This window comes from Lepidochelys kempii, chromosome 5 (genome assembly GCF_965140285.1).
Source record: "Lepidochelys kempii isolate rLepKem1 chromosome 5, rLepKem1.hap1, whole genome shotgun sequence".
NCBI classification, from domain to species: Eukaryota; Metazoa; Chordata; order Testudines; family Cheloniidae; genus Lepidochelys; species Lepidochelys kempii.
The window spans coordinates 125,559,849-125,585,360 of NC_136384.1; the positions used below are offsets into that span (position 1 = coordinate 125,559,849).

At 46.5% G+C, this 25,512-nt stretch overlaps 1 protein-coding gene across 2 annotated transcripts; it reads right to left on the reverse strand.

Moving 5' to 3' along the window:
• Nucleotides 1-887: 887 nt before the first annotated feature.
• LOC140911828 (glyoxylate reductase/hydroxypyruvate reductase) lies at nt 888-25,017 on the reverse strand. 2 transcript variants are annotated; one of them, XM_073345736.2, is made up of 9 exons: nt 24,728-25,016; nt 16,269-16,399; nt 14,461-14,533; nt 12,931-13,047; nt 12,001-12,089; nt 9,401-9,505; nt 7,790-7,925; nt 7,132-7,262; nt 888-1,564 (listed from the first exon to the last, which is right to left on the reverse strand). In XM_073345736.2, exons 1-9 carry the CDS (start codon nt 24,892-24,894, stop codon nt 1,443-1,445), a joined length of 1,071 nt encoding a protein of 356 aa, XP_073201837.1. In that variant the 5' UTR covers nt 24,895-25,016; the 3' UTR covers nt 888-1,442. The 2 variants fall into 2 exon arrangements, with proteins under 2 accessions (XP_073201837.1, XP_073201838.1); XM_073345737.2 differs by lacking the exon at nt 9,401-9,505 and having other exon boundaries at nt 24,728-25,017.
• Between the last annotated feature and the right edge of the window lie 495 nt (nt 25,018-25,512).

The window sequence follows — 25,512 nt, forward strand, 5'->3', positions numbered from 1 at the left end:
GGAGTTGGCCACCGTGCTATGCTTGCAAGCACATGTCTTAGGAATCGAGTGCGTTGAAAAATTGATTTGCCTTGACTTAGTTGGTCGAGATGGGCTCTAGGTTCTCCTGTAGGGTTCAGTAAAACTACAACTTGTCCAGTCCACCCTCAGATTTCACAGTGCGTTTGTGATCTCGTTGGAGAACCTCACCTTAAAACTCCAGTGGAGGCATAGCCTGGATGTGCACGAGACATTCATTTTGCACACACACTGAATGCCAGACTGGCCCGTGGCTGCACTTTACATTTCCACCACTTTACTCCTTACACTTATTTTCCAGTACACTTAAATCATGCATGGTAAGTTACACCACTGTTTAAAGTCCTTGATTAATTTGCTCCTCCCTCTCCCCCGCCCGTATGTGTGCCTCTTCCTCAGACAACAGCTTCATTTTAGTCCTTTTTACACGCTGTGACTGGAAAAAAAAAAGACAATAATAATTTCCAGTCAGAATACGATGAATCACATCTACTGTCAGTAAAATAAATATGCAGCAACCGAGAAAATACACATGGTGACTGGGGACAAATGAAGCACCCAGTATGAAAAATAAAACCCTTGAGAATCTTACTCTTAATGCAGCAGATGTAAAGTACTGCACTGAAATAAGACACTAAGATATGAGGAACAGAATACAAGAGGTGGATATAAAGATTTCATTTTGGTTAATTAGGAACATCAAAACTTTTGTAGTTTGGCAACTATCTTTTTTACCGCAGTGGAAGCGGAAAGGTCTTTTCACGTCGTTAATGGACAGTAGCTTTCAGAGGTTCCAGCATAACGAGGAGAACATAATCTGAATTCACAAAGAAAATTAAACTAAAAAAAAAAAGTGCCAAGGTTGATAACAATGTTATACATTTTATTTCTGGGAATGTGCCCATTCTAAAAATGCAAATTTACTGGAGATCTTCCCCGCTGATTGGCTAATGCACAATAAGACTACAGACAGTTTTAATGAACCCTCTCCCCCTTAGAAAATGTCAAGTTAGCTTTGAGAAAAAAGGTCACATTTGAAAGCGATTGCTTATCTCTTGGTGACATTCATGTCCAGCAACGAGCAGAACACACTCGCTATAACGAGCTGCTAATGTCGGGGGGGGGGGTGGGTCCGTAGATGAGCGCTGTGGGGAGACATGGTGCAATATGTAATACATACGCTGAGCTGCAGCACATTGGTAATGGGAGGGGAGGGAGGTGGACACAGTACATCTGAAACAGCAGTAGAACTGGCCTATTCTTTCTCTTGGTGAAGAAAACAGTGGTGCTCCCACCCTCCGACAGCTTGTCATGGGACCTCCGCCGCTCAAACAGCACCCAGCGATGGCAGGCTGCATTCATCCAGGCCAGAGTGGTTTGCAGGAGGGCTTGAGCACAAGGAGAGTGTGTGCTTTGCGTCCCCCTCAGAGTGGCACCTCCTTGCCCATGGCTTTTCCCTGCAGACCTGCCAGTAAATTGCTGGCAGCTAAGGCGGCCATGGCGTTCCGGGTAGCGACCGTAGCGCTGGCGATGTGGGGGAGAATAACTGCAAAGAGAAAGGGAACAAAGTCCTGAGAGATCATTTCTTGGTTCTGGAACCTGCAATAGCAATCAAAGGGCCCCGGCCCACTGTGAATTTCACCCTTTCATCAGCGTTCATCACCCACTGTGCAGATATCCCCTGACAACGTTTGCCCTGGCCATGGGAGACAATCGGTTCCTGGGACAGACCGCACTCAGCTCTGAGCCATAGTCCAATGAAGACACTAGGATTGTATTGACTCTGGATCTTGTTAGGGCCCTCACCTGCACCTCTGCACTTTGGGTGGGAATACAACAGGCAGGGATGCTGCCTAACTAAAATGATCCCAGGAGGACATTTAAGGACAGGAGGGGGGGAAGTACAGATTGTTTGACAGAGGTGGGGAATGGGACTCTTCACAGAGGTCTTTTCACCCCTTGTAATTTAGCCAGATTTGCTAGGGGGACTGCAAGCCCGGAGGATTGAAAGGGCACTGCCAGGAATGGCCGGCTTAAGACTAAACCTATGAGCTGCATTTTGTCTGCATGCGAGTCACATCGACTCTCCGCTCTGCCTGCCTGCTCCATCCGTGTGAGCTGGCAGGGGATTGAAATTTACACGAATTCTGCAGAGGTTTAAAGGGATTTTTAAAGTTAAGATGATGTTTTAGTCAAATCCTGCCGGATTCTTATAAATGTCACTCCTCTGGTGGCTCATAAGACCAGAACAGGCAAAGCGACCAGACGGATAAGAACATAAGAATGGCCCTACTGGATCAGACCAAAGGTCCATCTAGCCCAGTATCCTGTCTTCCAATGGTGGCCAGTGCCAGGTGCCCCAGAGGGAATGAACAGAACAGGTAATCATCAAGTGATCTATCCCCTGTCGCCCATTCCCAGCTTCTGGCAAACAGAGGCTAGGGACACCATCCCTGCCCATCCTGGGTAATAGCCATCAATGGATGTATCCTTCATGAACTTATCTAGTTCTTTTATTGAATCCTGTTATGGTCTTGGCCTTCACAACATCCTCTGGCAAGGAGTTCCACAGGTTGACCTTGTGTTGTGTGAAGAAATACTTCCTTTTATTTGTTTTAAACCTGCTGCCTATTAATTTCATTTGGTGACCCCCTAGTTCTTGTGTTATGAGAAGTAGTAAACAACACTTCCTTATCTACTTTCTCTACACCAGTCATGATTTTATAGACCTCAATCATAACTCCCCTTAGCCGTCTCTCTTCCAAGCTGAAAAGTCCCAGTCTTATTAATCTCTCCTCATACAGAAGCCGTTCCATACCGCTAATCATTTTTGTTGCCCTTTTCTGAATCTTTTCCAATTCCAGTATATCTTTTTTGAGATGGAGTGACCACATCTGCACACAGTATTCAATATGTGGGTGTACCATGGATTTATACAGAGGCAACATGATATTTTCTGTCTTATTATCTCTCCCTTTCTCAATTATTCCCAGCATTCTGTTCACTTTTTTGACTGATGCTGCACATTGAGTGGATGTTTTCAGAGAACTGTCCACAATGACTCCAAGGTCTCTTTCTTGTGTGGTAACAGCTAATTTAGACCCCATTGTTTTATATGTATAGTTGGGATTATGCTTTCCAATGTGCATTACTTTGCATTTATCAACATTAAATTTCCTCTGCCATTTTGTTGCCCAGTCACCCAATTTTTCGAGATCCTTTTGTAGCTCTTCACAGTCTGCGTGGGTCTTAACTTTAGTAATTTAGTAATCTTTAGTAATTTTGTATCATCTGCAAATTTTGCCATCTCACGGTATACCCCTTTTTCCAGATCATTTATGAATACGTTGAATAGGACTGGTCCCAGACCAGGCCCCTGAGGGACACCACTATTTACTTCTCTGCATTCTGAAAACTGATCATTTATACATACCCTTTGTTTCCTATCTTTTAACCAGTTACCAATCCATGAGAGCACCTTCCCTCTTATCCCATGGCAGCTTACTTTGCATAAGAGCCTTTGGTGAGGGACCTTGTCAAAAGCTTTCTGAAAATCTAAGTACACTATATCCACTGGATCCCCTTGGTCCACCTGCTTGTTGACCCCCTCAAAGAATTCTAGTAGATTGGTGGGGCATGATTTCCCTTTACTAAAACCATGTTGATTCTTCCTCAACAAATTATGTTCATCTATATGTCTGACAATATTGTTCTTTATTATAGTTTCAGCCAGTTTGTCCGATTCTGAAGTCAGGCTTACCGGCCTGTAATTGCCAGGATCACCTCTGGGGCCCCTTTTTAAAAATTGGCATCACATTAGCTATCCTCCAGTCATCTGGTACAGAAGCTGATTTGAATGATAGGTTACAGACTACAGTTAGTAGTTCTGCAATTTCACATTTGAGTTCCTTCAGAACTCTTGGGTGAGTGCCATCTGGCCCTGGTGACTTATACTGTTTAGTTTATCAATTTGTTCCAAAACCTCCCCTAATGATATCTCAATCTGAGACAGTTCCTCAGATCTGTCACCTAAAAAGAATGGCTCAGTTTCGGGAATCTCCCTCACATCCTCAGCCGTGAAGACTGATGCAAAGAAGTCATTTAGTTTCTCCACAATGGCCTTATCGTCCTTGAGTGCTCCTTTGGCACCTTGATCATCCAGTGGCCCCTCTGGTTGTTTAGCAGGCTTCCTGCTTCTGAGGTACTTAACATTTTTTTTGCTATGGGTGGCATAACATGCACAGGGATGTCCCTGGGCCGCAGGCAGGTACATGCGCCGGTCGGTCTGCACATGAGCCTGGCTCCTGGGGGTGCGCAGGGGAAGTTGACGGCGTGTGTGTTTATTTGTAATGCTCTTGGAAAGTTGCAGCCTAGGAAAGTTGCAGCATGTCTCTCTTTAGCTACTGTCATGCCAGCAAAGGGCCCCTTTTAAGCTGGGGAGAGCTTTGAGTGAGTTCCGTGGCCCAGCCACTCCTTGGGCTCACTTCTGGAACGATCAGTGAAGGTGCAAACTACTGCTAATTGTTGTTATTAGTTGTATTACTGTAGAGCCTAGGAGCCTAGCCGCAGACCAGGGCCCCATGGTGCTAGGCGCTGTACAAAGACAGGACAAAAAGACAGCCTCTGCCCCAAGGAGTTGACACCTGGCGGTTTGGTATGACGTGAAGCTCCATCCCCTGGACAGGGCAAAACTATTGCGCTTCTTCTGCACAGGCCATCTGACTGTCACCATGTGGTAGTGACTACAGAGCTGGGCTGGTTGAAAATTGGCAGCCAAGGCCCTGCCCTTTTAGACATGAATTTACGCCTCCTGTAGACACAGTTCAACACCTTTAAAGGTGGGTTGACGACGGCCAGTTAATGCTATTTGTCACCCGGGATCTACAGACCTGCCTGGCACAGGTCCTGGGGCTCTGTATCCCACTGCCAGTCCAGCCCTCAGTCCCCTGAATGTTAGCAGACGGGGCGGTAGCTGCCATCGCTGTAGGTAAGTTCATATTCCCTGCTAACACGGCATTTCCAGTCTCGTGTATCTCACTCAGAACTTACTGAAGCTTCTGGCTTTGGGGCTACAATGTTTTAGGGTTAGTCTCTTCTTGCATGGGATTTTTTTGTTTTGGTCGTTTGAGCAAACACAGTTCAGCCATTTAAGAGGGGAGTAAAGCGCACTCAGGGGAGGAGGCAGGGCCAGGGCGAGGATTTAGGGAAGGGGGTCCAATGGGGCAGGGAGGGGGCGGAGTTGGAGCAGGGACTTTGGGGAAGGTGTTGGAATGGGGGTGGAGTTGGGGTGGGGTTGGGGGGGGCGCGAGCAAATACTGCCCCCTCCCCGTGGAGTGTCCTCTTTTTTGAATGTTCAAATATGGTAACCCTAAATAAATTCACTGACGCTACTGTGGGGATGGCATGGGAGAGCTATATCACAGATAGTTAAGTCAGCCTCCTTGTGTGGATGCATTAACAATGTGCTATGCGAGTTGTCAAATAAATTGTAACAGCCTAGAGCTTTAGATATACATTTTGTAGTGTTATGTATTACTCTGAGTATGCCAGACAAGTGAGGCCCATGGAAATACACAGCAAGCCATATTTACACATCCAGTATCTGTCTTAGAGTAAGGGTGAAAATGTATTGGCACATCTAAGCCACCAAATTTGTAGTTAACTGCTTCCTTCCCTGATTTGCCCCTAAAGGACTTTCACTTCTGCTGATTGAAAAGAAAATACACAGTACACTGGTACTGACCAAATTACTAAATTAGAGGGAAGGTACCACATCAAGTCAAAGGATCAAATCCTCATGTGATGTAATTACCTGAGGATCTGACCCTAAGTCAGTACTGATTTACTGGCCCTTTATGACAATGAAATTAGTGGTCATAGAAAAATAATGGGGGAAATGATAAGATTTTCAAGGGTGTATATAGCACAGAAATTTTGTATGCCGTTGTACTACTTAAGAAATAAGGTGATCATGTAAGTCAAGGCTGGTTTAATGCATACACTCCGAGGTGGAGTTAAGGTTGTGTCTTTATCCAGGCACCTTAGTGTAAACTGGTGTAACCTTTACCCAGGCACCTTGGTGTAAACTTTATCCAGACACCTTGGTGTAAACTGGTGTAACCTTTACCCAGGCACCTTGTGACAACAGTGGAGTTATACTAATTTACACCAGCAGAGGGTCTGACCAATTATTTTTTATTCCAGGACACACGTCTTTCAAAGGAGGTTCATTGATATGCAGAATCCCCAGGATTGTAAAGACCATTGGAAAAACAAACACACAGAAATGAACCCCTGAGCTGGCTGGAAACTGGAATTTCTATTTCGTGGGAACTTTTGACATGTTGACATTTGATTTCATTCTGAATTCGTCAAAATTTAGAAATTCTGCCACAGAACAGAAATTTTAAAAAAAAACATGTTAATTTGGAAACATCCAAACATTTTGTTTTGATAGGTTTCAGAGTAGGAGCCGTGTTAGTTTGTATCCACAAAAAGAAAAGGAGGACTTGTGGTGCCTTAGAGACAAATTTATTTGAGCATAAGCTTTTGTGAGCTACAGCTCACTTCATCGGATGCTGTAGCTCCCGAAAGCTTATGCTCAAATAAATTGGTTAGTCTCTAAGGTGCCACAAGTCCTCCTTTTCTTTTTGTTTTGATAGTGTCAAACCATTATACTATAACACAAAATATTAATTAGTGTGTATAGTAGTAATTATGAGCTACGAATCCAATATAATATTATAATTGTTATTTTAATATAATATAAAAGTTTCACTGAAATGGATCAAAATGATAAGGTCAAAATGAAACATTTTGACCGTGTTGGAATGAAACATTTCGACCATACTGAAATGAAATGAAAAAAGTCTGAGTGATTACTGTCAACTTCCTCCTGTCAAACATGTTGTCAAAATTCACACGCTCCCCCGAAACATTTTCATATCCATGCAGCTGCCTTTTCCGAAGGAATACTGCTCCATCGGAACAGCTACACACCAGCGCAAGTAGAGGCTGCCTGGTCTAGAAATCAGGCCACAGGTTTAAATTCCCAAATCACCATTTTCCGCCCTGCTCTTCAGGTGACAGGGGCAGCTTCCAACACAGACTCACCACACGTTTTAAGTTTAAAAAGAGGATGATCCGTGGGCAGAGGCTCAGGCTCCGTGACATCCAGACCAGCAGCTGCAATCTGACCATTGACCAATGCCTGGTACAGGTCTTCCTGGTTCACTACACCGCCCCTTTTGGGAAAAGAAAAACAAAGTATCCATCAACTTCTGGACATCTCTGTGTAGCTGTTCTCGCAGCTAAGAGCCTTAGTTATCTGGTGAAAGCTTTAACACCGGGGTTGGATAAAGTTGGAGTGCACAGCAGTCTGATCTTAAAGGCTGCTTTATAATAAACTCTGAGGCCAGGGGCTTACAGTTCTGTCCTCCGGCACGATTCATACGGTATTGTGTGTGGGATCAGCTTATCTAATGAGACCGAATCCGCTGGATGGGATTTGCCTGTGTCATGATACATCTCCCACAATCAGCGTGTTGTCGGATTACACCAACGGAAGCCTTTTATTTTTAATAATTGCTTGAAAGTTGATTTTATTTTATTGAGCTGGGATGCTGTTAGAGTTGGGAATATAAATCTTGTCTCCCTCTGTGCCCACAGAAGGATTTGTGTCAGAAGTTTATGTTCTCCAGTGTGACATCTGTGTGTTTATCTTGCTGAGCCTTGGCTCTAAGACGTTTCTTTCCCTCCTGTCCTACCTCACCTGCTGGTGTTGATAAAGATGGCAGTATCCTTCATTCGGGAGAAAAGACTGTTGCCACAGATGCCCTTTGTTTCAGGAGTCAAGGCACAGCACACAACGATGAAGTCCGAATGCCGAGCCAATTCATCCAGTGGTACTATTCAGAACAAAGCAGAAAGGCTGCAGAGATTTTTTAAAAAGGCACATACTATTGGAAATAGCTTGGATTTATCTTTGCACTGAGTTGACCAGAGTCCACAGATAACAGACTGACCTAGGAAGAGGTTTCTGACCAGAGGAGCGAGGCTCTGGAACAGCCTTCCAATGGGAGCAGTGGGGGCAGACAACCAAACTAGTTTTAAGCTGGAGCTTGATACGTTTGTAAACGGGATGATATACGGGGTTGCCAGTGATAGCAGGGACTGGACTTGATGTCCCAGTAGGTCCCTTCTAGTCCTATGACCCTAGTCTGAATATTCTTGGGGGCCCAAAATATTTTATGTTTACTGTAAATTCATGTAAACAATTTCCGCCAAGTGGAACTGGTTAGTCCAGTTTAAGATAGCTATTGACATCCTCTGAGTTCCATAGGCCTGCAGCTGTCTGACGAGCCCTCCCCATCTGCATTCAGCGCACGTAGAGGCAGATTAGGGGTTTGTTGGGCCCTGGGCCAGAGCACGTGGGGGCTCCTCCCCACCCCTTCGGCCTGCAGTCTCCCCCGCTCCTCCCCCGGTGGAGGCAGCTGATCAGAGTTCAAAATGCCCAGCTGAGAATGGGCATGATGGCTACTCTGGGAGACGTACCTCGAGGCACAGAGCAAGGTACACCAATGAAACGCATTAAAAGTACATTTGTAGAAAGAGCCATTTTAGATTCTGCAGTCACGGCTGTTGGGGGCAAACTCTTTCTGTGTGTATTGTCTGGATAATACGGCATGGGGGTGATTGATCACATTTAATTACATCTGTGCTCAGTGACTTCCCTGGGCTTTGAATCAACCATGTCATTTGCAATATGCTGATGTGACGGGCTACCCCTTGGAAATGATACAAAAAGGCTTGTGGCTAAACAAGTAGAAAGGAAAAGCTTTTTAACAAAACTGCTTAACCAATCTGTTTCTCTGGACTTAAGGGATGTCACCAGCTCTCCTGGTTTGATTTTGAGTCTCACAAAATTGAGTATTTTCTTAAAGCCCCAGCTCCTGGAGTCATGTGTTTCCATGAAAATCTCAGCTTTCACTTAAAAATTTTACAAAAAGCATATTTCTGGGTCTCACGATTGTGGAAAAACATGAAAAGGTGAGACCCTTACAGGCTCAGAAACCACAACGCAAATAAAAAGAATCCATTACTTATGATTTTTAAAATCTCACCATTTCTATGCCAATCTCATATTTTCTGGGGGGGAGGCCTGGCCTTTAAATGGGGGTGTTCTGCAAGGATGGCTGGGGGAACCTCAGTCTGCCTCTATTTTTAATCTAAACTAAAGCCTCCACAGCCCATACACAGGCAAGGCAGGAAGCTCCCTAGCTGGGTAGTTAGGAAAACAGGCTTTCCGGCAGTTCAGCCTTTGCTGAGGTGGGATTCCAGATGGATTTCTCCACAGTCTGAAAAACGCTCTGTTCCATCTTACCAAACTTGGCCGGGATTTTGGTGGCCATGTCAGGTCTCGGGCCAGTGTCGGCATATAGGAATCTCTTGACTCCAAATGGCTTTAACCGGGCCATGACAGCTGCTCCTATAAAATGGGAATTACACCCATGAGTTCCACCTTATTGCTGCTCATCTGCTGTGCAAATCCTCCCCCTCTGCAGGAGAAACAGTGTGTAGGGGGCTAAGGTGAGTTTCCTTTACATCTTCACATTGTGGAGAGGGACTTTCCAGCCACATGGGATAAGGTGTCCACCTCCCTACACCTGTGAGGGGTCCCCAAAATCTGCATGGATCTCAGGACATCCATGACAGGTTTCAGAGTAGCGGCCATATTTGTATTCGCAAAAAGAAAAGGAGGACTTGTGGCACCTTGGAGACTAACCAATTTATTTGAGCATAAGCTTTCGTGAGCTACAGCTCACTTCATCGGATGCATTCAGTGGAAAATAGAGTGGGGAGATTTATATACACAGAGAACATGAAACAATGGGTGTTACCATACACACTGTAAGGAGAGTGATCACTTAAGATGAGCTAATACCAGCAGGAGAGCGGGGGGATGGGGGGAAGAAAACCTTTTGTAGTGATAATCAAGGTGGGCCATTCCATGGAGGCCCATGGCAGCAGTCCCCATGAAACACCACCCCTCAGCCCACTCTCTAGGGAAGAGGGACTTGCTGAGTGGAGAGGCCACTGTAGAACGACCGGGTCAGAGTTACGGAGTACAGGGGAATAATCTGTTCAGTGTTGAGATGGGATGATGCCCTTAAGAACAGGCATCCACATCCCAGTCTGGGACCTCTTCTTGCCCAAGTGTTTCAGCCATGGGGTTTCTGTGGGACTGGTGGGAGATGAGAGCCTGCTGCTGAGCCCCTACCATAACTTCCAGCCCAAGCGCACCTGGTCTAGGTTGCTTCTGTTTGCCAAGAACACCTCCTGTGTCTTGTTTAGTAACCAAATGGATTTGGTTACTGCAGTTATTAAATAGTCTAGCAAGTAACCATGCCCCAGAAAGTGCATCCATTGTCCTTCTTTGTTGTGGTGACGGTAAAGAAACCTAATATCAATAGGCTTTCTTCCTCCAAGCACTTTACAAACACCAACTCATTCTCATGCTAACCTAATGGGGTGCATAAACAAACAGGATTAGGTCTGCTCTCCACAGTCCAGATGGGGAAACTGAGGCAAAAGGCTACATTTTTAAACCTAGGGACAGAACTCCATATTTAGGTACCTAAAAAGTGGCCCAATTTCAGAGGTGCTGATCCCCTGCTAATCCAGTTGATGGCAATGTGCAAATACAGCAAATATTTTTATTGTAATCCTAACCTGCTCTACACTGTGCCGTGAGGGCAAAATTCTCCCCTGTGGATTTAATAGGGCTTAAGTGGAAAGTAGTGGTTTTTGAAAGGATTGTAGCAGACCAAGAGATGAAATAGCCACAGAAGGCTAAAAGGCTTTCCACGGCCCAACACTTTATGTTGTCACTTAGATGCAGAGCTGAGTGAATAATTGACGTTTTGCTTGGGGGACAGGAGAGCTGAAAAAAAAATTGGCTTGTTTCAAACCACAACTGAATTTTTTCAGTTTTTCTCATTGTGGGAGAAAAAAAAACCCTGAAAAAATTAGTTTGGGGGGTCACCAAAACATTTTATTTGACCTGAAACAATTTTTTACCAGTTTTTCATTTCATTTTGGGTCATTTTCAGGTGCTTTGAATCTTCCTTTTTCGTTGTTTTTAATTAGCTAAGTTTCCAAATGAAACATTGCTTCAAACGAAAAGTCTAAATGTTTAGTTTCAAAATGGCCAAAATGGACCATTTCAATTTTTTCAGGGAAAAAAAATAATCAATTTTTGGTTAAAACTATTTGCCAAATTTGACCAGAATTCTCAAGTAGTTTCAGGGCCTCGCAAAAATGCATTTTCTGTGGCAAATTTATTATTTGCCAAGCAAATGTTGCCCAGCTGTAATGACAAATGTGCAAAGTGTAGAATGCTACGGAAGAATTCTTTGTTTGTTTACACCAGCGGTAGGGACATTGCACAGGTATAAACGAGGTCTTACGGTGCAAGGTAGTAGACTATCAGACCTATGCAAAATCAGTGCTTGAAATCTAGATCTGTCCACCATTGTAGCATTAGAACAAGCAACAAAATGGAAGCACTTAATGGTGTTTTTATTAGAACTGAGCCAAAAAGGAAAATTATTCATGAAACGTTTTTTCAACGTGTTTCCTCCTTTCTCAAACTCCAAAAAATTTTGCCCAGCTCTGTAGACAGCCAAAACATTGGAGGAGAGGAATTTTGCAAAATTGGTCAACTTTTTAAAAACTGGCAAATTCTAAAATGGTGGCCAGATCTACTCTTTTAAATCTTAACTGATATAAAAACAGAAATGTAAAAAAAAGCAACCTCATGATTTTTTAAATTGCTGACACTTTTCAAAATTACTCAGGGTTTGAGTCTAACTCTGGTTGATTTTTGTGTGTGTCTTTTCATCAATTTGATTTTTTAGCAAAAGAAATCAAAATACAGAACATTTTGGCCAGCTCTGTATGAAAACGGATTTTGCAACTTACCTATTCTTCCAAGTCCTAGAATCCCCACAGTGCTGTCTGTCAGACCATAGCCACACATCCACAGAGGCTTCCAGGTTCCCCAGCCACCGCTGTAAAATAACACTGGAAGCTATTTCAGGCATACACAGGACAGCATCAACCCTTCCCCTGCACTTTGGAATGTGGAGACTGTTTCTGTTTAGCTCTGGTCGATCATTTAACAGGAATTGCCAGCCTGGATCAGACCAAGGCTTGAACTAGGCCAGTAGTCTTGTCTCCAACACTGGCCAGGAGGAAGTTGCAAGAATCCTCATTAATTAGTGGTTGATTTTTGCTTTGAGCGATAATGGTTTATATCCCCCACAAATCTTAGACTAGCCACTGTTGAGAGACAAGGTGGGGGAGCTGACCTCTTTTATTGGACCAACCTCTATTGGCGAGAGAGACAAGCATTCTAGCTTACACAGAGCTCTTCAGCTGCTTGAAAGCTTGTCTCTCTGACTAACAGAAGCTGGTCCGCTCAAGATATTCCCTCCCCCACCTTGTCTCGCTAAGATCCTGGGACTGACACAGCTACAACAACGCAGCATACATGATTAACTCTGAACCTTCCTGTTCTCCGTGTACATTGTGTGAATCCCGTGCAGCTGCATCTTGCGCTGCTGGTGTTATTCAAAGGAGCTGGCTCAAAGCTAGCTTGGGTATGTGCACACACACATCTGACTGCAGTGCAGTCATACCCATAGGCTATATTTTCTCTTCTCAGGACATGCGAAGTATCATCTATAAAAATCCTAACCACAGAGAGGAGACTATGCTCCTAAAATACTTGTCCAACACCCCATCTTTTGGTTGTTTACTCACCAACACATTGGTCTTTCACTTCCTGCCGACAAACTCGACATAAACAGTTTTCACTAGGTAGTTTGAATAAAGACAAAAAAAATTTACTTCTTAGCTTCATCCACAGCTTCTAACAGTCGACGGGAAGTTGCCAGAAGAAGAGCAACTGTGAGTTCAGCAACTGCTTCAGTCAATACGTCTGGTGTGTATCCTAGCCTGATTCCTCTGCATCCAAAGATACAAATAACAAATACTCCGTTACATTACTGGAATCTTCTCAATGTAGGAATGGTCACACCTGAACTGTTTCTAGACCATTAGGATATGAAGATTATGCCACATGTCCTCAGAAATAAATTTTTCTCTAGACTTACAGGAAGGGCTTGGATTGAAGCTATGATTAGAGCTGTGCGAAAGTTCAGTATGAAAACCCAGCACATCTGGTTGGGGGTTCGTGGTGGACGGGAAATTCGCTGAAAGTAGCTGAGCCTCTACAAAAATATTTTGGTGAACTTTGAGACCACCACTGAGCCAAATTTTGCTATTCCCCACTCCTAGGACATACTTGAGACATCTCCAGGGGTCCGATTATCAGAGAGTGAGCATGCAACACCTTCTGAAAACTGGTCCCGGCCCCCGCAACGTGTCAAGACAGATACCCAAAATCATTAGCCGCTTCTGAAAATGGAGATCTTTCTAGTCATTCCACCTGAGAAGGAGATTTCGGGGTTTAAATATAACAACATCTATTGTTATTATTGTGAGGCATCTATTGACTCCTATTGACTCTGTTTCAGGAATTGGGTTTTTCCAGGGAATGTTGCAACTGCATTAAAAAAAAAAACCCCAGAAGAACCACTTGAGGAGATTGGGGATTGGCATCATGGCAGGGGAAGAGGTGAGGCTAGGGTTTGCAGGCAGGGAAGGGGAGGGTGAGGTGGCTGACTGTGAAAGAGGAAGGATGAGTATGGTGCACAACAGATGCCATGTGGTTCTGTTTAAGATAATATGACTGTGGCTTGTTATTCATTTTTGTGCATTAGATAATCACACACTGAATGGTACTTTCTCTTGTAAAATGCGTTTATTGCTCCTGCAACGTGCTAGTCTATTTAACCTTCAAGAAGGGGGTGGAGCTCCTGGGGAACTAGCAATGACTTCCCCTTCAGGAGATGGGAGGGGCCACAAAGACACGGAGGTCACCTAAGTATGGGAGACAAGCAAATGTGAGGGGGCCAGATGTGGGACTGAGGTCCTTCATTCTACAAAGACCAGGGATTGCACGGCTGCTCTCCTTGCTACCTTCCTGTTGCTGACCTTGCTGAGCCATCAGCCTCCAAGCTCAGGACCTCCTTGGCTGTCTTGCTGACACGACCAGGAAGGGTGGGGATGGTGACAGGAGTTAGTGCTAAATGAGGTGGTTTCCATGATGTCTGCTTTGGCATCATTTATAATCTTGGCACCATGCTCCTAACAAAGTAGGGAGTGACTGGGATTCCGATATAACAAGGGGCTACTGAGCCAGCCCAAGGGCAGTCAGACCTTTAAACTACCGCCATTTCCCTCCTTGTGGAGACGGGACTGCAGTGACTCTTACATTTGTACAGCTTGTGACTAAACCACACCAGCACATTTTACCTCTTCTTCAGCTCCTCCAGAGAAATGTGATCATAGCCCACTGACATCGTGCTGACCACCTGCAGGCTGGGCCCTGTGGTGGGAGGAGAGAACAAACGGACTGACGTTCACATCCAGCCAGAGCTCAGCTCCATGCTCGGTGAGAGCTAGGCCGGATCTACTACTGCACACATTCAATAGCTTGAGTCTTGAGAAGACTGAGGGGGGAATCTGATAACAGCAGAGGTGAAAGTAAGCCGGTACGCCCCGGTACAGCGTACCGGCAATAGCCGGTGTGCTGTACCGGGGTGGATTGGCTTCTCCAGGTGCAATTTAAAGGGCCTGCGGCACCCAGCAGCAGCTGGAGCCCTTGGCCCTTTAAATTGCTGCCAGAGCCCCGCTGCCGGAGCCCTGGGGTAGCGGCGGCTGAATCCTGGGCCCTTTAAATCGTCCCTGGAGCTCCGCTGCTGCTTCCCAGTACTCCGGCAGGCTCCGGGGACGATTTAAAGGGCCCGGAGTGGTAGTGGTGGCCGGAGCCCCGTCCCCGGAGCCCTGCTGCCGGAGCCCTGGGGAAGCGGCGGCGGGGCTCCGGGGACGATTTAAAGGGCCCAGGGCTCTGGCCACTGCTACTGCCCCGGGCCCTTTCAACCGCTGCCAGAGCCCCCTGCTGCCTTTACCCCGGGGCGGGGGAAGGAGGCACTTGCCGGTACAGGGTGGGCCGGGGCTGGCTCTGACCTCCCCCAGCCCCGCCCCTTCTGCCCGAGGCCCCACCCCTTCTGGGGGCCAGAGTCGGCCCCAGCCCAGCCCCATACCGGTAAGTCCCTAGACTTACTTTCACCCCTGAATAACAGTCTTCAGCTAGGATAAGGGCGGTTGCAAAGAGGACGGGGATCCATTGTTCTCCATGTCCACTGAAGGTAGGACAAGAAGCAATGGGCTTAATCTGCAACAAGGAAGATTTAGGTTAGATACCAGGAAAAACTTTCTAACTCTAAGGGTAGTTCAGCTCAAGAATAGTCCTACAAGGGAGGCTATAGCAACCCCATCACTGGCGGTTTTTAGGAACAGGTGGGACAAACACCCGTCAGGACTGGTCTAGGTTTACTTGGTCCAGACTCAGCGCAGGGGGCTGGACTTGATGACCTCTTGAGGTCCTTTCCAGCCCTATAGTTCTATTCTATAATTCTAGTAACCTTCTATTACTCCTCCTGGAAACCACTACAGCGACCACTGGGCAGGGCATGGGTGGCTTATCTTAGCTCCATCGCACCCTCCCAGTCCCCTCGCCACACCATGTTCTGCAGACTGCTGTCTCACATTCCCACTGCGTTACACCTGCATAGCGCTCCTCAGAGAGTGAGTTGCATCAGATTCTTGCAACTGAGGATAAAAGCCTACTACTGCTACTTGCTGATGAATTTACTCCTTTAGCTCATAGCATTGGATTACAACAGGATCCTCATTCTTTAAGTGATTTTAAAAATCATTCCTCAGCTACCCAAACAGACCCCCGGCTACCCCCCAGCCAAATAGCAGGATGCATGCAGAAACCTAATTCAAATCAGGGAAATGGCCACTCAGAAAGAAATCTGCCTCATGGACTGATTCCAGTGTAGATGCCTCTTTATATGTACACACTGGGAAGCAGAAGGGCCCCTTCAATGCGCATTTCAGCTGCTGAGCCTCCACACCAGACCATCAATAATGTAAAATGGGGACATGTTAGCATGAGTGGACATGAATGCATGATAGTTTGGGGGCATCTTGTTCGTCACTGCTCCCGCCATACAGACAATTTCAAAGTACTTCTGCAGTATTCAATGTCCTACCTGCCGCGTCCAGCACTTCGGCATCTATCTTCTCCGTCAGGAGGCAATACAAGCCTCGAATCCCAGCAACCTTCTCCAGGAGTTCTGAGCGTGGCACTGGCTCATCTGAATCCCACTGCTCAATGTTGCAGCTGCAAGAGGCGAGACGGGGAAAGGTACCAGGGTTGTGGCTGTGGCTTGTAAAGCACACAGAGCTAGTTTGCTACAGCCCTTACCAGGCAGCAAAGCCCCCTTGCCCTCCTGCTCAGATTGCAATGCCAGACAATGTCTGGCTAGTCTCCCAACTACCCCTGTGAGCAAGAGGCCAGAGGGAGACTGAGCAGAGACCTGGGTACTCACCTTGTTTGACAATCAGAGCAGCTTGCTGGGCCCGTGGGCTGGGCGAGGGTAACCTGCAGTGATATTTTACTCTAGAACATCCCAGATCCAGGGGATAGCAGAATGGCTCTTGGAGGCACAGTGTGTTCTCTGGCCTGCTCTTGGAACAGCGAGCTCTGTGCCAAGTTACGATGGAGCCCTTTAGAAAGAAGAACGTGTCCCAGAAGTGCTAAGTATCTGCTCAGTGTGTGCTATTTGTGAATTATTTTTTCAGGGCAAGCAATATCTAGTTCGCCAGACAGGTCAGAAAATGAAGAGAACCACTAAAATTAAAAGTCTGGGTTTATCGTATACCTAAAGTCTGGGTTTATCGTATACCTAAAGTCTGCACATGAGGAAATTTCAGAAGAGCTACCATTACCACTGCAGTGTTTGGTGTCAAATCTTGAATCGTCTCTAGCGAAAGGCTTCCTGTCATTGTACTGCAACCAGTTGTATGGTCCTCCTGGGACAATTGTCATCTCAGTTACCTGGATGTAAATACAGCGTAACTCCACTCATGTCCTTGGGGTCAGTCCAGCATTCCAGCATAATTGGAAGCAGAATGTGTCCCTACGTGTTGAAATAGGGACTTCATTCAGTAACACAAGTGGGAAAGGTGTAAAAAGACAAGGCTATGGAGGGTGATATCAGTTACACTGGTGTGAAATGGAAACACTGGGACACTTCATATGGACAAACAGGATGGGCTCAGTAAAACTGAGATGTGTGGTCACTTTATGCATGTAAATCCATTAGCTTTGCTGGAGTTACTCCAGGATTACACTGGGGATAAGTGAGCACAGTAGATACAGTATGGTTCAACTACCGTGGCAGTCAACTACTGTGTATCAGCACACTACAAGTACGCTGCATGGCATGCGATGTGAGCAATGCAACCATGTCGGGAATGTAGTGGGGTAAAGGAGGTTGATAGACACGTGGGGCTTGCTTCTGCTCCTCTTGACTTCAGTGATGGCAGGATTGTGCCCACAAATTCCACCTCCATTCCTATGTTTATTGCAGATCAGGTATTGCCAAGACTTATCTACCTACCTCCCCTTCCATCCCACCATCCTCTGGGTGCTGTAGAACACCCTGATGGTGTGCGCATGCCTACACCTGATCTGACACTTCTTTGTGCTCGGTAGCATCTTTGAATGGAGGCTCTCAGAACGCTCTGCAAAGGTGCATTCATCATTTTACAGATGATGAAACTAAGGCACAGAGCGGGTAAAGGCCAAATTCTGCAGTCTTAATCAAGCAGAGGTCCCGGTGCACCTTAGCAGGAGTGAGTGAAAGGTGCTTTTTGCTCGATTGCTCCACACCCCCTGCAATGGGCCAGCTGCTCTGAAGTCAGGGAAAGTTTTTCTCCGTAAGACGCAAAGAATTTGGTCTGGTGGGCCCTTCCACCAGTTACACAGCGAGCCACGGCTGAGCCTGGACCGGCACCCACATCGCTGGACACCCTGTCTGCTGTTCTACTTACCAGCCCATGCTGCCTTGCACCCTCAGCAGGTCTGCGGATGACACTAAGCTGGGGGGAGAGGTAGATATGCTGGAGGGTTGGGATAGGGTCCAGAGTAACCTAGACAAATTGGAGGATTGGGCCAAAAGAAATCTGATGAAGTTCAACAAGGACAAGTGCAGCGTCCTGCACTTAGGACGGAAGAATCCAATGCACTGCTACAGACTAGGGACTGACTGGCTAAGCAGCAGTTCTGCAGAAAAGGACCTGGGGATTACAGTGGATGAGAAGCTGGATATGAGTCAGCAGTGTGCCCTTGTTGCCAAGAAGGCTAATGGCATATTGGGCTGCATTAGTAGGATCATTGCCAGCAGATCGAGGGAAGTGATTATTCCCCTCTATTTGGCACTGGTGAGGCCACATCTGGAGTACTGCGTCCAGTTTTTGGCCCCCCACGACAGAAGGGATGTGGACAAATTGGAGAGAGTCCAGCGGAGGGCAACAAAAATTATTAGGGGGCTGGGGCACACGACTTATGAGAAGAGGCAGAGGGAACTGGGCTTATTTAGTCTGCAGAAGAGAAGAGTGAGGGGGGATTTGATAGCAGCCTTCAACTACCTGAAGGGGGCTTCCAAAGGGGATGGAGCTCGGCTGTTCTCAGTGGTGGCAGATGACAGAACAAGGAGTAATGGTCTCAAGTTGCAGTGCGGGAGGTCTTGGTTGGATATTAGGAAACACTATTGTACTAGGAGGGTGGGGAAGCACTGGAATGGGTTATCTAGGGAAGTGATAGAATCTCCATCCTTAGAGGTTTTTAAGGCCTGGCTTGACAAAGCCCTGGTGGGGATGATTTAGCTGGGGTTGGTCCTGCTTTGAGCCAGGGATTGTACTAGGTGACCTCCTGAGGTCTCTTCCAACCCTAATCTATGATTCTGTGAATCACCTGTCGTCATTGTATTGTGTTTAACTGCTATAGGAATTGAGACCTAACCCCACTCTCCACCTGAGAGGCCACATTCCTTCCTAGTATGACTCCACAGGAGCCAGTGCACTTACTCCAGGGATGAATTTGGCCCTTAATCCCTGCAATGCTCTAAGACCCCATCAGCAGTAAGAGCAAGAATGCATAACCCAGTTATCCTAGACAGAAGCATATTCCCCTCCTGGCTAGGTCACCGGCCCAGCCAGAGGCCAGGCTTTGAATTTAATTTTGTGTTGAGGGTTTGGTGCCTGTCATCACTCTCAGTTTTGCATTGCTCAGGCATCTACAGGTTCATACCCCACTCACAGCCGTGATTCGTTTCCTTTTGCGCCAGAGATTTTACACGTGGATCAAAAATTGGCACCATTGTTTCAGGTTTTGTGACATTTGGAGTCTGTTAACCAGATGCAAGTCTGTGCTCACTGGAGTGCGAACACATGTGTTTTGGCAGTTATAAAAATAATCTTGCAGGAACAGTCTAAGAATTCGAAAATTTCCTGTAGGGGAGAAAACAACATATTTTCTCCATTAGGGATTTTAACCAGCCCAGTTTATTTAATCCTTCTTAAGGCAGGGGATTTTGTAATTAGTTAGCTGCAACCAAAATCTTTGGGCAATTGTGTTTTAAGGAGCAGCATTTTAATTTTTCTTTATTAAAAGAGCTAATATCACTTAGCATGCGTCTATTGCAGGGGTGCTAAGGAGCTCTAGCCGAGGCCCATGACTCCATTGTGCAGGTGCTGTACGGACACAGAAGCACAAGATGGTCCCTACCCCAAATACCACGTGCTTTAGATTCTAGTGGCGTGATCTCAGGGTGGATACTCACGGTTTGAGTCTTTCCTTACTCTTGCTTCCAGACTGCATATTAAACAGCAGCAATGAACCGATTAACTCCCTATTTGTCAAAGTGAGCGACTGGACTAAAAGTGGGAGGAAACACCTCTTTCTTTACGCAGGAGGGGGATGTGGTAACGTATGTTTGTGTGAGGCAGTGCAAATTCAAAACACCATTGAAGACACACAGCCCAATTCTTCACTTTGCTCCATCATTCTTAGACCAGGGTAATTCCACCGAAACCAGTAGCTGCGCCATCTTAAAACCAGGGTCACACCATAGGCGTGGGAATTGGGGTGCGGGGCGTGCTGCAGTGCCCCCAGGTTTTGCATGGGGTTCCGACCGCCAGCCCCGCACCTGGAGCTCCGCTCCTGGCCCCGCACCCGGGCTTTGCTCCCGCCCCCAGCTGTGGTCCCAGCCTCAGCCCCCTTACCCCTGTCCGCGTCCCCCCCCTCCCGGAGCCACAGCCCGGTCCTGGCCCCAGCTCTGGGGAGAGGCAGCACCCCACTGTAAAAAGTGTTCCAGCACCACTGGGTCACACAGTGGTGACTTGGGCAAAAACTTTAGTTTGACCTTGATGACCACCTGCTGCCTCTCTAGTTAGATCACTATGGGCTCCTTAGCAACCAACACAGCGTATGGGAGGGACAAGCTGTACAACGCCACGCGGCCTCGTGGCCCTGCCCCATTCCGTATTAGCCTGGCACTCAAGGAGGCCAGTGCTTCTGCCGAGCCCTGTGCCTCTAGCAAACTGCCGTGACGCTGTGGGGAGGGCCAAGCTGCTCTCTACTCTGTTAGGAGAAGCCCTGGGGTGAAGCCTGCCACCTCCAAGGGAAGGATTAGGAGGAATCTCTGCCAGGGAATTGTGCCAATCTTTCCTTTCCCCCTGGTCCCCTGTTATGGTAAATCATACGTCATAGCAGGGCGTGCCTGCCTTGGAGCAGTCCCTGCTGGCCACCCATGGCTCTCCCTGCCTCAGTTCTCCTCAGCCAGATTTCAGGCTCTCCCAGGGTTCATGTGGCTCTCAGATTTCAGTCCCCTGCCAGAGTCACAAATATCCAAACAACTGAAGAGTTCTTTCCCCACTGGGGCTCCTCCTAGCGCTCCCTGAGGGCTCCATTTAAATGTCTCTTACTCGGGGGGGGCAGAACACTGAAACTCAGGCACGTTCCCTGGAGTCCTTCCAGGCCCCCCACAGCCCATCCCCTGCAATTCCTCTACCCATCTGTCTGTTCTCAGCCCTTTCCTGAGGTCCTGATGTCTCAGGCTGTCACCTCACCCCAATTAGTCCAACCCTCTTAGGCTGGGAGGTAGCTGATCTGGCATGGGCTGGGCTGATTGAACAGGACTGCCTGGCTTGCCTCAGGCCTCCTGGTCCTTGGAAGGGTAGGCCACTCCGTTACAGGGCAATTCCCCCTTATCACCATTTCCATATACAGGCTAGCACTCATTGGAGTCACTGGGAGCCTCTCTAGTGGCTTCAATGCGATTTGGATGGGTAATTTGCAGGGGGAAAACCTCCATATCCATTTGTTTTAACTAAAAAATTCTAATTTCCTATGGGAAACTTTAAAACTGAATGAAAACGTATTTGACCTCAAAATGGTTTGGTTTATTAAACCCTCAAATTCTGTTTTAAAAAAACTGTTTGGGTTTTTCCCCAGCAGTTTTTCCCCTTCCCCCCCCATTTCCAAGGGGAAAAAGGGGGGAAGTGGGGAGAAAACCCGCTTTTTACTCTTATTGTTTTTTAATTATAACAATAAAATGGCATGAAGAAGCAGGGTTTCTTTCCAACTTTTGGCAGTTGGAAAACAGTATTGGAAAGTGTGTGTGAGTGTGTGGCAGGGAGCTCCTTAATTTTGAAATGAACAATTGGGTTTTGTTCCCCAAAATATTTCATTATGAAACACTTACGTCTAACAACATTTTTTCTGCAGAAAAATACATTTTGACAAAACCCTATTTTCCTATGAGAAAATGGTTTCACTGGAAAATCTTTGACTGGCTCTCCCAGCAGTGGACAGGGTCTTTCCCAGCAGTCCCTTCCTCAGCTTGACATGGGTTAGAAATGGCTGGCATCTCTCTCCTTCATAGGACAAACCATCAGGCAAGCTGGCACCTGCTTGGGAGTGGGGTGACCCTGGCTGGGCAGCACCGCAGCCCGGTCAGGACTGCAGGGCATTAGCAGAGCCTGTGTGTTTGAGATGGCACCGTGCCTGCCTTTGTTAGGCCTGTCTTGCCAGCACGGTGAGGCTCTGGCTTTCAGGAATGACACAAAATTGCTTCATTTTCCCAAACATTACCGAATAATGATGCTCAACCCCAGAGCTCCTCTGGGGCAGGATGAGAAGCAGCGCGTTGTGTGTGATGGCAGTGATCAGCGGGGCCAGTGACTGTTGAAGTTTACTCACATATCACGGATATTGCTCGTTCCAAAGTCAATATCACTTACAATCTGGAGCTGCTGCACAGATAGCTGTCTCGTGCCACCTAGGGCTGGACAATTCGACAGGTTCCCACTTAGGGTGACCAGATGGCCTGATTTTTTCTTATATAGGTGCCAATTACCCCCTGCCCTCCTGTCCCAATTTTTCACACTTGCTATCTGGTCATCCTATTCCCACGTGTGTGGGGTACCCAAATTAGACCCTGCAGTTCAAAGGGGGTGACAACAGGCCAAATTTGCACATTTACTTAGAGGTTCAAGTTTTCACATGCTCTTTCCCCAGGACTCCTTCCCACTGACCTTAGCTCTCCTCTGGTGTGTGTGGAGGGAAGGGAGTGACCTGATTTCAGCCTGACTCTCTTCTGAGGCACCTCATCCGCTTTCTCCAGAGCCACTGACTGCTGCTATGCAGTCATGGCCTTGGGATGGGTCAGGCAATGGTTTGAACTCCCCAGTCGCCAGCAAGAGACACAGAAATACGCCCCCTCCCACAGCCACTGATGCGCTAATAGCAAGTGGAGTAGCAGCCTCTGAAGTTTAATGTGCAGTTGTTAGTGACACCACTGAACACTCCTGGGTCTGGGGTGACATTCATGGGTTTTGCTAGAATTACAAACAGTGCTCCTAACTCACTTAGGCAGCCTTGGAAATACCCCCCTTTGCTGCTACCCTGTTCACTGCTGAATTGCGTGGCGAGGTCTCTCTTTCTCCTTGCCATTCGAACTCCATGTAGATTGTACCCATAGACGTGAACACGTCCGTTGCCAGAAGCATCTCACTATGCGTCAGCTACAGATGCAGTTGTTCATACTCATTAAATAGCTCCTTTAGCTCACTGTGCCTAGTTCCAACAGAGCTGGTCAAACAATGGTGACTTTTTTCAAGTTTTAAAAAATAGAATTTTAAAAACTGTTTAAAACTTCAAATTTTCAAAACACTTTGACCAGCTCAGAAAAAAAAATGGATTTCCCACTCCTCACCCGATTTCGTAACTCAAGAATTCCAACCAGCTTGGATTTCCATATTCCACTCACTTTTTGCATAGACAGTGCTTTCTGTTGCCACACAGGGCTGCAATTTCTAGCCTCAGGGCGGGTTGGTTGACTCCTTTGTGCCCCATGACGACCTGGCCCAGAGACAGGTGGACACAGTCCAGTCACCATTCATGGCCTTCTGGGTTTTGACACCACTGAAGGTTGAGTAACTGTACATAGTTCTGAACTAACTCTTTGAAAGTTAAATAATAAAAGAGTCACCTATTAGGCACTCAGCCTATTCATCCATTCAGCATCTAATTCCCACTTGGATCAAACGTTCTTTAATTAAGACTCGCTATTTTTTCTGCCCTCATTTAACTTGGCTTCTCAAAGCTCAATATTTTGTTTTAGAAAATCCAACAATATCTAATTTTTTCAGAGAGATTTGTCATGTAAAGTCAGGTTACTGTTGGTTCGAGGCATAAAATGTATATTTGGTTAGAATATTAAAATTATAGTTGCAATCATTTGGAACACTGTCTGATTTTTACATTGTAAAGTGACATTGTTGCGGAAGAGAGCTTTATAAATGCCTTAGCCTTTCACTGACTTAAATGTAAGGAATTTTATTGAAATCTTACATTTTTGTACTGTTTTCCCGAGCACATCTAATAAAAACAACAGTAGTCACACATTTTGGGATGCCTGTGAATTCCAGCAGGCATTCTGGTTAAAGGCTACTGCTAAAGACTATGGTAAAATTTCCCTGGATTTCAATGGCAAAATGGCACTTAGAACAGTAGTTTTACAATGCAGGCGAATCGTTGCTAAGTCAAAATGAGTTCCCAATAGCCACATTGCTACGAACTTTGTGATTCCATCTGTATCAAACTCAAACAGCAGCTTTGCAGTGAGATGTCCAAGCCCATGCATACAGTCTCGGAAACAACTCTGCATAATGAATTCATGGATGCCGAACAAATTCTCACCTCACCTGGGGTGAAATCCTGGTCACACTGAAGTCAATGGCGAAGCTTCCATTGACTTCAGTGGGGCCAGGATTTCAGCCTCAGAGACTGCTTCCAAGCTAGTTGGGGGAGTCAGACAAACCTCAAGCATTCAAGAAATGCACCATGGACCTGTTGGAAATCTAGCACCTTCTCCTTCCTTGGAAGTTAATGATTCATTCAGTGCTACAGTCCACATTCAATCCAAGTGGACTAACTTCAGAGACATTGACATACTGGGGGCAGGGAGTTCCTTTCAGTTACTCCAGTTTTATGTTACTATTACTCCACAGATTGCAACGTTTGAGAATGGTGTGCGAGGCGTGGGCTTTGCTCTGCCTTTCTTTTCCCAGGGGAGGTTTTGGAATTCAAAGGAATACTCACAGCCCTGACTGGCGCAGGATCTTCATCCCATCCGGTGGAATCCGCCTGGTCACATAGATTCTAGGTAACAGCTTCCCACCTGCATTTGGGGCCTGTAATGTACACCAGCTGTGGAAATCTGACACCAGCCTCGTCTTCAGACGTCTCAAATGACAGAGTGTCCCCATTGCAGAGCAAAGGCACCAACAGTGTCCGAAAGCAGGATTTTGGATGGGATGTTTTCGTGACAGCCAGTTCAGCAAGCTTGTGTGACCAGGGAGTGGGAGGTTGTGTGATAAGATCCCTTGGACCAATGAGTGGTGGGGCCGGCTTCTCTTTACTGAGCTGACCTGTCACCGCTTATGTTTGCACACTCTTCTTTAATCTCGCAGTTTAAATAAGACCAGGACTGTGAGGAGGGAAAACTTAGTTAATAAGAAAACACGCTCACACCAACCTTTGTGACTTGGGGAAAAAACTGAACTTCTGCAGAACAACTGCTGGTTTATGTTTCCTGTTGCATTAAAAAGAGCTTTGGGGGTTCTCCTCAGTTCTATTTGAAATTGAGATCCCATAGCTGTTTAAAAACAATTAGCTTTTGAATTGTGAAGTAACAAAGACTGAGACTGGGGGTCCCAAATATTTACATGGGACTATGTCAAAAAATATACTGGGTGAGGCATTTTCTCAGCAGTTCCCGAATTGTGGGTTGCAATCCCAAATGGGCTCACACCATCAGCAGATCCAGTGGGTCAGATTCGGCCCATGCGACGATGCTGTTTGCCCCTAAACGTGTCCAGACCTGC